This window comes from Cherax quadricarinatus, chromosome 8 (assembly GCF_038502225.1).
Source record: "Cherax quadricarinatus isolate ZL_2023a chromosome 8, ASM3850222v1, whole genome shotgun sequence".
NCBI lineage: Eukaryota > Metazoa > Arthropoda > Malacostraca > Decapoda > Parastacidae > Cherax > Cherax quadricarinatus.
In genome coordinates this window covers 10,998,174-11,012,962 of record NC_091299.1, presented here as the reverse complement: position 1 = coordinate 11,012,962, position 14,789 = coordinate 10,998,174, and the positions used below count along the sequence as shown (strand labels likewise).

Sequence of the window (14,789 nt, the reverse complement as noted above, 5' to 3'; positions counted from 1 at the left end):
ATATTGGAGCCTGAGAAGAGGTGTAGCAGTTGAATATGGCATCACAGGCAAGCAATACCCATTAGTAGAAGTAGGTCTTGCCCATATCAGTCAGTACAGTGGACCCCCGGTTAACGATATTTTTTCACTCCATAAGTATGTTCAGGTGCCAGTACTGACCGAATTTATTCCCATAAGGAATATTGTGAAGTAGATTAGTCCATTTCAGACCCCCAAACATACACGTACAAACGCACTTACATAAATACACTTACATAATTGGTCGCATTTGGAGGTAATCGTTATGCAGGGGTCCACTGTATTTATTTCCACATAATACTTTGTTTGTACAAAGTTGTATGGCATTACATCAATCACATGGAAAGTTCTTAGTTATGCAGAGCATTTCGTTCAAGCTTGGGCTGTTGGCTGGCAGCAGAATTGTAGATCAAACATACCTGTGATGCCATCTTCAACTGCTTCATCAATCTTCTGGCTCCGGCATACAAGTTTCCATCTTCATGCCTCTGTTTTAGGCACAGATTGAGGCTAAGGGATTCAAACACTTTTTATCAAAGCTAAGGGACTGAACATACACAAATAACCCGCACATAGAAGAGAGGAGCTTAGGACGACGTTTCGGCCCGACGTGGACCATTTACAAAGTCACTGAACATCTTTGATCAATGCTAAGGGACTCAACACTTTAAAATTAACTCTACACATCTCTAGTATAAAAGATACTGCTGTATTAAACAGAAAAAATCTCTCACCAATAAAGACACACGGATATTGCACGTCTTATTCATGAACTTTTTGGTATTGTTTACCAAATCACATTTGCTGGATTTGTGGTAAATGGGATTCTACTATATATAAATAAACAAAACAGTAATGTTTTTATAGTTAAGACATCTTCATTAACCCCTTGACTGTCGCAACCCCAAATCCTGAGGCGTCTCCTGGTGTCGCAAAATTTCTGGAAAAAAAAAAAATGTTTTTTCTTATGGAATGATAGAGAATCTTTTCCCAATTGTAATGACACCAAAAGAAAGAAATCCGATGGAAAACTGACAGAATTACGCTCTCACAAAGTTAGCGACCTCAGCGATATTTACGAATCGGCGATTTCGCCCAAATTGAGCCCTATTTTCAGCTAATTCCATTGTTCCAGTCGACCAAACTCATAGCTATTTCTTTAGAACTCCATTTTTTCTATCAATTGAGTACAAGAAACTGCCCATTTATCAATTTCAACTACCTAGTAACGTGGTCAGAAATTTGCAATTTGGCCAACTTCACGAAAATTAAAAAAATATGACAATTTCAAAATAGGGTCCTGAATGAACAATGCAGACATTTCTGGCTCTAAAATAACATTTTCTTTGTTCATCAGTCATGTCTCCAGGCCCCTCTGATATTACTCTTGCTTTCTATTTTGAATTTTTATTCAAACAAAAAATAGAAGATTTACTGTTATGCAGACTACTGCAATATTGTAATAATTGTATAAATAATGTCAACCCATTCATCACTGCATATTATAATGGCTGCTTGGACATTTATTGGAAAATGACATCATTTGTTTACTTTTGAACATCGGCAAAAATCAAACATTTCCCCTACTTTGAGCTCCATTTCAAGGTTCTTTTCATAGCAAAATCACCTCTATTTCTATAATATGTTTTCCATTCTATCAAATGAGACCAAGAAAACGAGAATACAACCATAAATACTATACGAAAATAGACGACAAATTCGGCATTTTAATTAAAAAAAAAAAGGTTGGAGTTTTTTTTTCCTCTATGCACTGCTTGCTGCAGGATTTCTTTATATGGTGCACATTGACCACACAGATCCATTCTCTCTCATGTGGGCCTACCAGCTTTCTCCTGCTTGATTTGAAGCCACTAGAATTTATGAGTATATATACATCAAACACGGTGGCTCATAAGACGTATATATACGACTGAAACAGTCAAAGGGGTAATGTGTAGCTGCTTCTCAAATATTCCTCAGATAAAATTTCTTTATTTCTTCTATTGTCCATGGGGAAGTGGAAAAGAATCTTTCCTCCATAAGCCATGCGTGTCGTATGAGGCGACTAAAATGCCGGGAGCAATGGGCTAGTAACCCCTTCTCCTGTAGACATTTACTAAAAAAGAGAAGAAGAAAAACTTTATAAAACTGGGATGCTTAAATGTGCGTGGATGTAGTGCGGATGACAAGAAACATGATTGCTGATGTTATGAATGAAAAGAAGTTGGATGTCCTGGCCCTAAGCAAAACAAAGCTGAAGGGGGTAGGGGAGTTTCAGTGGGGGGAAATAAATGGGATTAAATCTGGAGTATCTGAGAGAGTTAGAGCAAAGGAAGGGGTAGCAGTAATGTTAAATGATCAGTTATGGAAGGAGAAAAGAGAATATGAATGTGTAAATTCAAGAATTATGTGGATTAAAGTAAAGGTTGGATGCGAGAAGTGGGTCATAATAAGCGTGTATGCACCTGGAGAAGAGAGGAATGCAGAGGAGAGAGAGAGATTTTGGGAGATGTTAAGTGAATGTATAGGAGCCTTTGAACCAAGTGAGAGAGTAATTGTGGTAGGGGACCTGAATGCTAAAGTAGGAGAAACTTTTAGAGAGGGTGTGGTAGGTAAGTTTGGGGTGCCAGGTGTAAATGATAATGGGAGCCCTTTGATTGAACTTTGTATAGAAAGGGGTTTAGTTATAGGTAATACATATTTTAAGAAAAAGAGGATAAATAAGTATACAAGATATGATGTAGGGCGAAATGACAGTAGTTTGTTGGATTATGTATTGGTAGATAAAAGACTGTTGAGTAGACTTCAGGATGTACATGTTTATAGAGGGGCCACAGATATATCAGATCACTTTCTAGTTGTAGCTACACTGAGAGTAAAAGGTAGATGGGATACAAGGAGAATAGAAGCATCAGGGAAGAGAGAGGTGAAGGTTTATAAACTAAAAGAGGAGGCAGTTAGGGTAAGATATAAACAGCTATTGGAGGATAGATGGGCTAATGAGAGCATAGGCAATGGGGTCGAAGAGGTATGGGGTAGGTTTAAAAATGTAGTGTTAGAGTGTTCAGCAGAAGTTTGTGGTTACAGGAAAGTGGGTGCGGGAGGGAAGAGGAGCGATTGGTGGAGTGATGGTGTAAAGAGAGTAGTAAGGGAGAAAAAGTTAGCATATGAGAAGTTTTTACAAAGTAGAAGTGATGCAAGGAGGGAAGAGAATATGGAGAAAAAGAGAGAGGTTAAGAGAGTGGTGAAGCAATGTAAAAAGAGAGCAAATGAGAGAGTGGGTGAGATGTTATCAACAAATTTTGTTGAAAATAAGAAAAAGTTTTGGAGTGAGATTAACAAGTTAAGGAAGCCTAGAGAACAAATGGATTTGTCAGTTAAAAATAGGAGAGGAGAGTTATTAAATGGAGAGTTAGAGGTATTGGGAAGATGGAGGGAATATTTTGAGGAATTGTTGAATGTTGATGAAGATAGGGAAGCTGTGATTTCGTGTATAGGACAAGGAGGAATAACATCTTGTAGGAGTGAGGAAGAGCCAGTTGTGAGTGTGGGGGAAGTTCGTGAGGCAGTAGGTAAAATGAAAGGGGGTAAGGCAGCCGGGATTGATGGGATAAAGATAGAAATGTTAAAAGCAGGTGGGGATATAGTTTTGGAGTGGTTGGTGCAATTATTTAAAAAATGTATGGAAGAGGGTAAGGTACCTAGGGATTGGCAGAGAGCATGCATAGTTCCTTTGTATAAAGGCAAAGGAGATAAAAGAGAGTGCAAAAATTATAGGGGGATAAGTCTGCTGAGTATACCTGGTAAAGTGTATGGTAGAGTTATTATTGAAAGAATTAAGAGTAAGATGGAGAATAGGATAGCAGATGAACAAGGAGGCTTTAGGAAAGGTAGGGGGTGTGTGGACCAGGTGTTTACAGTGAAACATATAAGTGAACAGTATTTAGATAAGGCTAAAGAGGTCTTTTTGGCATTTATGGATTTGGAAAAGGCATATGACAGGGTGGATAGGGGGGCAATGTGGCAGATGTTGCAAGTGTATGGTGTAGGAGGTAGGTTACTGAAAGCAGTGAAGAGTTTTTACGAGGATAGTGAGGCTCAAGTTAGAGTATGTAGGAAAGAGGGAAATTATTTCCCAGTAAAAGTAGGCCTTAGACAGGGATGTGTGATGTCACCGTGGTTGTTTAATATATTTATAGATGGGGTTGTAAGAGAAGTAAATGCGAGGGTCTTGGCAAGAGGCGTGGAGTTAAAAGATAAAGAATCACACACAAAGTGGGAGTTGTCACAGCTGCTCTTTGCTGATGACACTGTGCTCTTGGGAGATTCTGAAGAGAAGTTGCAGAGATTGGTGGATGAATTTGGTAGGGTGTGCAAAAGAAGAAAATTAAAGGTGAATACAGGAAAGAGTAAGGTTATGAGGATAAAAAGATTAGGTGATGAAAGATTGAATATCAGATTGGAGGGAGAGAGTATGGAGGAGGTGAATGTATTCAGATATTTGGGAGTGGACGTGTCAGCGGATGGGTCTATGAAAGATGAGGTGAATCATAGAATTGATGAGGGGAAAAGAGTGAGTGGTGCACTTAGGAGTCTGTGGAGACAAAGAACTTTGTCCTTGGAGGCAAAGAGGGGAATGTATGAGAGTATAGTTTTACCAACGCTCTTATATGGGTGTGAAGCATGGGTGATGAATGTTGCAGCGAGGAGAAGGCTGGAGGCAGTGGAGATGTCATATCTGAGGGCCATGTGTGGTGTGAATATAATGCAGAGAATTCGTAGTTTGGAAGTTAGGAGGAGGTGCGAGATTACCAAAACTGTTGTCCAGAGGGCTGAGGAAGGGTTGTTGAGGTGGTTCGGACATGTAGAGAGAATGGAGCGAAACAGAATGACTTCAAGAGTGTATCAGTCTGTAGTGGAAGGAAGGCGGGGTAGGGGTCGGCCTAGGAAAGGTTGGAGAGAGGGGGTAAAGGAGGTTTTGTGTGCGAGGGGCTTGGACTTCCAGCAGTTATGCGAGAGCATGTTTGATAGGAGTGAATGGGGACAAATGGTTTTTAATACTTGACGTGCTGTTGGAGTGTGAGCAAAGTAACATTAATGAAGGGGTTCAGGGAAACCGGCAGGCCGGACTTGAGTCCTGGAGATGGGAAGTACAGTGCCCGCACTCTGAAGGAGGGGTGTTAATGTTGCAGTTTAAAAACTGTAGTGTAAAGCACCCTTCTGGCAAGACAGTGATGGAGTGAATGATGGTGAAAGTTTTTCTTTTTCGGGCCACCCTGCCTCGGTGGGAATCGGCCAGTGTGATAATAAAAAAAAATTTTTTTTTTATGTTAGTTTGGTTATGGCATAAATAAAGTGGTCAACATTTATGAAAAAAAAAAAAAAAAGATTATCTGATAAAATAATATATATTCTTGCTTCATTCTGAGGCCTCCTTCAGCAGACGAAAGAAGGTTTCAGCATGAGGCAGAGAAATGCGCTACTTTGCTTGCTTTAATTGCTGTTTAGTGTCCATGTGGGTTATTTATACCATTGACTAGTGTTAATTACACTTGTATTTGAAGTTAAAATAATTAAAAAATTAAAATGGAGATACATAAAAGAAAATCCATTTTATTAGCACATAAGTAAATTCAGTATTTCTCCTCACACTTCACTTGATTTTATTTCTGTTACAGGAAGGAAAAAAGATGGTCCGATACCGTGATAACAAGGTTGTCAGTATAAAGGGAGAGCGTTATACAGAAATAAAGAAGGACGACTCCACTGATATGAAGAAGACATATGTGCACCTAAAACCTGGGAAACAGTATCGATTCCACTGATCCACAGGATACAAACCTTACTACGTCGCCGCTGTCCAGTATCACCTGTGTGAAAATATGACAACAGGAATGGGTCAGGGCGGTAAGGTTTGTTTTTGTCATCGTTGTTCAAGTCATTTATGTTGCAGAGCAAGTCCACAATGTCAAAGGAGAAGAGGTGGACATGTAGAAGGCTTAATTGATATCTTAATGTTATTTGTGGGTTCCAAGGAACTTTTAGCATGTAATCTCTTTAGAATTCTCATAACTTTTCAGTGTTGTTTGTTAGTGTTACCTAGTTACTGTATCGATGTCAGTACTTGTATCATGTTGTTGAAAATGCTTTGTAGATACCAAAGAAATCGAAGATTTTATAATGAAACTTGTGTCAAAGCAAGCAGTGAAGTAAGAGCCAGAAAATATTATAAAATACACTCTGTGTTATTATCTAACATGGTGGATCTAGCACTAAAAACTTTGTTTAAAAAAATTGAAAAGTTTTATCAAGTAACAAATAAATTACAAGAAAATTATATCATAATTGATATTATGTGGTATGTGAGGATGATTTGTAAAAGATCACTATTTAATAATATACTTGTATTTTCATATGTAGGGCAGCTTTTTCTTATAAGATACAAAGAGGCAGATCATAGGTAGTGCAGTGAAGCACGGCTGTAAACTTGCATATCTTGGTCACATCTTGTCACTTCCATTCAGGTGATGGAAAACATATGAATACTTATACTTCACAAATTAAAAATATTGGGAATAAATTTCATAAATTGCAATTTAAAAAAAGTAAATGGATGTGAATAGGTATGCAACTTATGAACTAATCAAGTTAGTTTGCACAATATGAATTTTATTTACAAGTCAATTACTGTATATGTATACTGTAATTTAAAGGTTTCTAGATGGTCTTTTGATGACTATGATATGGTATATCATGTACATTATTTCACTGAGCAGGTATTAATTTATATTTCTTGAAACATTTCAACAGTAACTTCTTTGCTGTCTCACTTGATTCCTCATATATGTTAGTTTCTCTAAATCTAGGCAATAGTATAGCTTTCATTAGCTATAGTTCCTGCATTTATTGTGTTAAGTGCAAAAGTTAGCTTTATACATTCATGGTACTTGTGGAATACAACATACCATAATGTGAAAGATCAGCATGAATAAAGCTTGTGACTTGTATGCTCCTCCTCTCTGTTTATCACTCTTCATTTTTTCTTGATTGAGCAGCGCTCAAAACCTTACCCATCCTCATAGTGTACATCATATAAGCAATGTGGGTCCCCCACACAGGTTTGCATGAATGAACCTTGAAGAGCAAATACTACTAAGGCCTGCAGACACATAAATGAATGTGGAATGATATGTGGATGTAAAAGAGGGAATATATAGGTCCGGAAAAAAATATATACTGGAGGCAATGTGATTATTTGAGGCTTAAAAGGATGGCATATGGCAGGACAATACAAACTGATCCAGCAGTGGTCTTGTTCAAGTTTGTTTATATAGTATATTGGCTTAAGGTTGTCATAAATTCATTTCATGCATAAGATAAGAATAGTAATTATTTAGACCATAAGTAGTTTTTACTTATTGTAAAAAATATTTAATTCATTATATGTACAATACAGTAAGTACTTTTTTTTTTTCAACATATCGGCCATCTCCCACCAAGGCAGGGTGACCCAAAAAAGACTTTCACCATCATTCACACATAATCGCTGTCTTTGCAGAGGCACTCAGATGCAACAGTTTAGTTGTCACTCCGAACAGCCAATATCCCAAACCCCCTCCTTTAAAGTACGTACAGGTAGTGTACTTCCCATCTCCATCACTCAAGCCTACCTAACCAGTTTCCCTGAATCCCTTCACAAAACATTACCCTGCTCACATTCCAATAGCTTGTCAGGTCCCCCATTCGTCTCATTCACTCCTATCTGACATACACAAGCCTGCTGCATGTCCAAGTCTCTTGCACATAAAACCTTCTTTACCCTATCCCTCCATCCTTTCCTAGGATGATCCCTACCCCTCCAATACAGATTTATGTATGTATATGTACCGTATTTCGTGGCTTATGAGACGCTCTGATACATTAGATGTATCCCAGTTTAGACGGTAATAATCAGAAAAAAAAGTTAGAGTGCCTAATACCAAGTAATATTTACTCCACTGAAACCTATGGTAATTTTACATGCAGAAATAAGGTTATGTTTGATTTATGGGTAGGTCAAAACATACGATAGGCCTAGTGCTCACCTGAACACCCCGATGATTTCTCAATTTGAACTGGTGAAACAGTCGCTGGTGGCTGAGTTGCTGCTGTGTGCATAACTCTATATACTGAGGGGTCCCAGAGTACATACTGATGCGTCTTTGTCAGTGACTATCGGTGTAAACAAAAATGGCTGCTTCAGCTGTTGTTGGGCCACCGTATTTGCTTGGCAATATTTAACACTATAAGTACCATAACATACAGTAAATGTGATTACCGGTACCTAGTAATAAAGTGAAAATACCTAGCATGTGCTAACGATAGCGTAGTATACTGTAGCATTATTTTAAAGTGCCCACTATAAATGATGCTGCTTTGTGACTTCAGTAGTTTAAGAAATTAGAAAGGAAGGTGTTACTTAAGGAGGAATTTTGTTTTCTGTCAGTATCCTAGTATAGTATCTGTATTTCATAAATAGCTTGTCTCAAAACATTAATTTACTGAAATTTTGAAACACTGGACTTGTTTTAGTTTCAATGGCTCGGCATCGAACATAACTGGGAGAGCTACAGCCCACCCCACACCCCAAATTTATAGCTCCTGTCACTGAATTTCAGTTTATAGGCTGCAGGGTGGTTTTTGGAGATTTTTTATGGAAAAAAATGCATCTAATAAGCCATGAAATATGGTATGTACAGTGGACCCTCGGTTATCGGCCGTAATCCATTCCAGAAGGTCAACCTAAAAGCGAAATGGCAATAACTGAAATAATGTTTCCCATAAGAATTAATGTAAATCCAATTACAGTCGACCCCCGGATTACGAACCAGCTTAATAATGTTGAACTTAGCCATATAGAATGCGAAAAGAATTTGGGGGTTATGGTAAGCAGCAACCTTAAACCAAGGCAGCAGTGCCCAAGCTTGCATAATAAGGCAAATAGATTGCTGGGATTTATATCAAGAAGTGTAAGCAACAGAAATCCAGCAGTTATACTTCAGCTTTATACGTCATTAGTAAGGCCTCACCTAGATTATGCAGCTCACTTCTGGTCTCCATTTTACAGAATGGATATAAAATCGTTAGAAAACATGCAGCGACAAATGACAAAATTAATTCATTGCATTAGAAATCTTCCATGTGAAGAGAGATTGAAGTCCCTTAAATTACATTCACTTGCAAGACAAAGAATGAGTGGAGACATGATCGAAGTGTACGAGTGGAAGATGGGTATTAATAAAGGGGATATTAATAAGGTCTTGAGGATCTCTCTCCAAGAGAGAACCCACAATAATGAATTCAAATTAGACAAGTTTAGATTTAGAAAGGATATAGGAAAGTATTAGTTTGGAAATAGGGTAGTTGATGAGTGGAACTGTTTGCCTAGTGGGGTTATCGAGGCTAAGACCTTGGGTAGTTTCAAATTTAGGTTGGATGGATACATGAGTGAGAGGGGTTGGATTTGAGTGGGACTTGCACATGAGTTAATAGAATTATCAGCTTGTTCCTTGGGTAGAATTGAAAACTGAGTTGGGCAAATATTCTGTTAGTGGGATGGATTGTGAAGGACCTGCCTAGTATGGGCTAACAGGCCTACTGTAGTGTTCCTCCTCTCTTATGTTCTTACTTTATTTCATAATATTAGGAATAAGTAATGTTTTTTCACCTATATATTGGCTTGGTGACTGTCATTGAACTCGGTATTAGTAATTCGTCCCGAACGTGTCTGCGCGCTGACACCATTTACAGCCAGCGTGCCATTGTTTATCAGCCAGTGAGACAATCCCACGTGTTCATATGATACATTTTGTATTATTCCATTCTTTTTAGTGCTTACAACTGCTAAATAAGCCACCATGGGCCAAAAGAAAGCTCCTAGTGCCAGATCTTTGGTAAAGAAGGCGATAAACACGATAGAATTCAGGAAAGAACACACCAGCCAGGGTACTTCCCCCACACACCAGAGGGGGTACTTCTCCCCCCCACACAATTTGATTTGAGTAGGACTTGCGCCTGAGTGCTACCCAATGCTTGGGTAGCATTGAAAATTGGGTTGGACAAATATTCTGTTAGTGGGATGGTTTGTGAAGGACCTGCCTAGTATGGGCCAACAGGTCTGCTGCAGTGTTCCTGCTTTCTTATGTACACCAGCCAGGGTACTTCCCCACACACACCAGCCAGGGCACTTCCCCACATACCAGACAGGGTACTTCCCCATATATACAATCTGATTTGAGTGTGACTTGCACATGAGTGAATAGAATTATCAAAGCTTATTGCTTGGGAAGCATTGAAAACTGGGTTGCGCAAATACGATTCTCTTAGTGGAATGGTTTGTGAAGGACCTGCCTAGTATGGGCCAACAAGTCTGCTGCAGTGTTCCTGCTTTCTTATGTACACCAGCCAGGGTACTTCCCCACACACCAGACAGGGTACTTCCCCACAAACACAATTTGATTTGAGTGGGACTTGCACATGAGTGAATAGAATTATCAAAACTTATTGCTTGGGAAGCATTGAAAATTGGGTTGGGCAAATACGATTCTGTTAGTGGGATGGTTTGTGAAGGACCTGGCTAGTTTGGGCCAACAGGCCTACTGCAGTGTTCCTGCTTTCTTTTGTTCCTATGTACACCAGCTGAGGAAATTGCTTCAGAGGAGGAGAAAGAGAGAGGGAAGGTGCCTTCTTCAAAGATTAAGGACATTTGTGCAAAGTGGAGTGAGGTGCAAACATTTGTGAAGGAACATCACCCTAACCCTCTCCCCTCCTCCCATCTTCCATACACCAACAAGTGTTCAATAAAAGTAAGTTCGATATTGTTTTATACTCGATTTCACATTCTTTTCTGTGTGTAAATCTATATTTAATCTATAAAAAAATAATTTTTGTTAATATTTTCAGGTGTCTGGAACAGATTAGTTGGATTCACATTATTTCTTATGGGGAAAATTAATTCAGAAATCGTCAGTTTCAGGTTTAGTCACTATCTGTGGAACGGATTAATTACAAAAAACTGGGGGTCCACTGTAATCTGTTTTAGACACCCAAAAATATTAACAAAAAATACATTTTTTAAAGATTAACTATAGTTTTACATACAGAAAACAATGAGAACTAAATAAAATGACTAATGAAATGGATAAATGAACATTCAAATCACTTTTACCTTTATTGGAGAGTCTTGTTGGCGTATGCAAAATGGCGAAGGAAGCTTAAATATGATGCTATCATTATGTATGTGGCGAGCGATGGTGTGTTGTTGTTGGGTTTTTAAGGGCCACTGAGAGCATAAGCCGTACATAGTGGTAGCGGGCAGCAGCAGAGCTACCACCACCATTCACACAAACAATGTATGTACATAATTTATAAATAAGAATTATTTACACTTTATAAATAAGAAATATTTACACTTATTGTACCTTGGAGGAGATGCTGGCATTGGTTTAGGGTGGTAGAAGATAGGCAGGGCAGCATATGTTTGTCAGTGCCCTATATACCTCTAACAACATTGGAGGAGTTAAGTTTCATGTCGTCTTTTTCTATCGCTTAATCACTTAACTTACTTGCTACACTGTTAATGCTACACTTTATTGCTGGTTAGCGCTATAGCCCATATTGACTCCGGCTGCTTTAGTATCGTACATATCGTAGAATCACTGAAGAAAGCACAGTCTCCCCTCTCTCTTCCTTCTTCACTCTCATACTTTTCAACAACTTCTTTCTTAAATTCCATCATGTTTCTCATTTTCTTTACCATAGAACTTTACTAGGAACTTTATTTGGGCCCATGGTTGCTTATTTCGTAGTTGCACTCAGTAACGACAAAAACAATGAATGTTTCGATGAAAGAGCAGAAGCTCCCTCACTCACCCAGAGAGACAGCCAGACTGACGTGAGCGGCTGGCGGCAGCAGGTTGATGTGTCCCATATGGCCGATAACCGGAAGTCAAAAAACCTGCCAATGAGCAAATTGGCCGATAACCAAGGGTCCACTGTATTTATTTATTTATTTTTTTCAACAAGTCAGCCATCTCCCACCGAGGCAGGGTGACCCAAAAAGAAAGAAAATCCCCCCCCCCCAAAAAAAAAAAAAATACTTTCATCATCATTCAACACTTTCACTTCAAACATAATCACTGTTTTTGCAGAGGTGCTGAGAACACAACAGTTTAGAAGCATGTACATATAAAGATACACAACATATCCCTCCAAACTGCCAATATCTCACACCCCTCCTTTAGAGTGCAGGCATTGTACTTCCCATTTCCAGGACTCGAGTCCGGCTATATGAAAATAACCGGTTTCCCTGAATCCCTTCACTAAATATTACCCTGCTCACACTCCAACAGCTCGTCAAATCCCAAATACCATTCACTCCTATCGAACACGCTCACACACGCCTGCTGGAAGTCCAAGCCCCTTGCCCACAAAACCTCCTTTACCCCTTCCTTCCAACCTTTTCGAGGACGACCCCTACCCCGCCTTCCTTCTCCTACAGATTTAAACGTTCTCCATGTCATTCTACTTTGATCCATTCTCTCTAAATGACCAAACCACCTCAACAACCCCTCTTCAGCCCTCTAATACTTTTATTAACTCCACACCTTCTCCTAATTTCCACATTCCGAATTTTCTGCATAATATTTACACCACACATTGCCCTTAGACAGGACATCTCCACTGCCTCCCTCCCCCTTGATTATAATAATAATCCACTGCCTCCAACTGCCTCTTCACTGCTGCATTCACAACTCAAGCTTCACACCCATATACGAGTGTTTGTACTACTATACTTTAATACATTCCCTTCTTTGCCTCCACAGATAATGTTTTTTGTCTCCACATATACCTCAACACACCACTCACCTTTTTTCCCTCATCAATTCTATGATTAACCTCATCCTTCATAAATCCATCCACCGATGCATCAACTCCCAAGTATCTGAAAACATTCACTTCTTCCATACTCCTCCCCAATTTGATATCCAGTTTTTCTTTATCTAAATCATTTGATACCCTCGTCACCTTACTCTTTTCTATGTTCACTTTCAACTTTCTACCTTTACACACACTCCCAAACTCGTCCACTAACCTTTGCAATTTTTCTTTAGAATCTCCCATAAGTACAGTATCATCAGGAAAAAGCAACTGTGTCAATTCCCATTTTGTATTTGATTCCCTATAATTTAATCCCACCCCTCTCCCGAACACCCTAGCATTTACTTCTTTTACAACCCGATCTATAAATATATTAAACAACCATGCAACAGTTAGGTATCTTTATTTTGAAACATTTCGCCTACACAGTAGGCTTCTTCAGTCGAGTACAGAAAAGTTGATAGAAGCAGAAGATACTTGAAGACGATGTAATCAGTCCATCACCCTTAAAGTTTTGAGGTGGTCAGTCCCTCAGTCTGGAGAAGAGCATTGTTCTGAAATCTGATTGGACTGAAATCTGATGGACTGATTACTTCGTCTTCAAGTATCTTCTGCTTCTATCAACTTTTCTGTACTCGACTGAAGAAGCCTACTGTGTAGGCGAAACGTTTCGAAATAAAGATACCTAACTGTTGCATATGTGTCTTACCTAACAATCTGTCGGTATTTTATACCATTTTAATAAACAACCATGGTGACATTACACATCCCTGTCTAAGACCTACTTTTACCGGGAAATAATCTCCCTCTCTTCTACACACCCTAACCTGAGCCTCACTATCCTCATAAAAACTCTTTACAGCATTTAGTAACTTACCACCTATTCTATATACTTGCAACATCTGCCACATTGCTCCCCTATCCACTCTATCATATGCCTTTTCTAAATCCATAAATGCAATAAAAACTTCCCTACCTTTATCTAAATACTGCTCACATATATGCTTCAATGTAAACACTTGATCTACACATCCCCTACCCACTCTAAATCCTTGCTCGTCTGCAATCCTACTCTCTTACCTCTTAATTCTTTCAATAATAGCCATATCGTACACTTTTCCTCGTGTACTCAGTAAACTTATTCCCCTATAATTTCTACAATTTCTTTTGTCCTCCTTCCCTTTATATAAAGGAACTATACATGCTCTTTGCCAATCCCTAGGTACCTTCCCCTCTTTAATATATTTCTTTCTTTCTTCTTTCAACAAATTGGCCATTTCCCACTGAGGCAGGGTGGCTCAAAAAGAAAAACAAAAGTTTCTCTTTTTAATTTTAATATATTTATTAAACAAAAATACTAACCACTTCAACACTAGCCCCCCCTCTCCCGCTTTTAACATTTCTGTCATGATCCCGTCAGTTCCAGATGCTTTACCCCTTTTCATTCTACATAATGCCTCATGCACCTCCCCCACACTCACATCCTGCTCTTCTGCACTCCTAAAAGATGTTATACCTCTCTGGCCAGTGCATGAAATTATCGCCTCCCTTTCTTTAACATTTAAAAGTTCATCAAAATATTTCTGCCATCTACCCAATACCTCCAGCTCCCCATCTACTAACTCCCCTACTCTGTTTTTAAGTGACAAATCCATTCGTTGTCTAGGCTTTCTTAACTTGTTTATCTCACTCCAAAATTTTTTCTTATTTTCATAAAAATTTCTTGATAGTGCCTCTCCCACTCTTTTATCTGCTCTCCTTTTGCACTCTCTTACCACTCTCTTCACCTTTCTTTTACTCTCCATATACTCTACTCTTCTTATAACACTTCTGCTTTGTGAAAACCTCTCATA

General features: G+C 38.8%; 2 protein-coding genes across 7 annotated transcripts in view; one reads left to right on the top strand and one right to left on the bottom strand.

The window, feature by feature from the left end:
* The window catches only part of LOC128685419 (CUE domain-containing protein 2), a 108,493-nt gene extending 101,463 nt beyond the window's left edge, over nt 1-7,030 (top strand). For all 4 annotated transcript variants that reach the window (XM_070082864.1, XM_070082861.1, XM_070082863.1 and 1 more), the window contains one exon: nt 5,697-7,030. In XM_070082864.1, coding sequence (XP_069938965.1) covers nt 5,697-5,843 — 147 coding nt within the window. In that variant the 3' untranslated portion in view covers nt 5,844-7,030. The remainder of the gene's footprint in view (nt 1-5,696) is intronic.
* LOC128685421 (transmembrane protein 17) overlaps nt 7,019-14,789 on the bottom strand; it is a 74,768-nt gene continuing 66,997 nt past the window's right edge. Inside the window, exon 4 of one of the 3 annotated variants that reach the window (XM_070082866.1) lies at nt 7,019-7,152. In XM_070082866.1, coding sequence (XP_069938967.1) covers nt 7,045-7,152 — 108 coding nt within the window. In that variant the 3' untranslated portion in view covers nt 7,019-7,044. Of the gene's footprint in view, nt 7,153-7,970; nt 8,230-11,615; nt 12,014-14,789 lie in introns of those variants that run through there. The other 2 variants (XM_070082865.1, XM_070082867.1) reach the window with 2 other exon arrangements.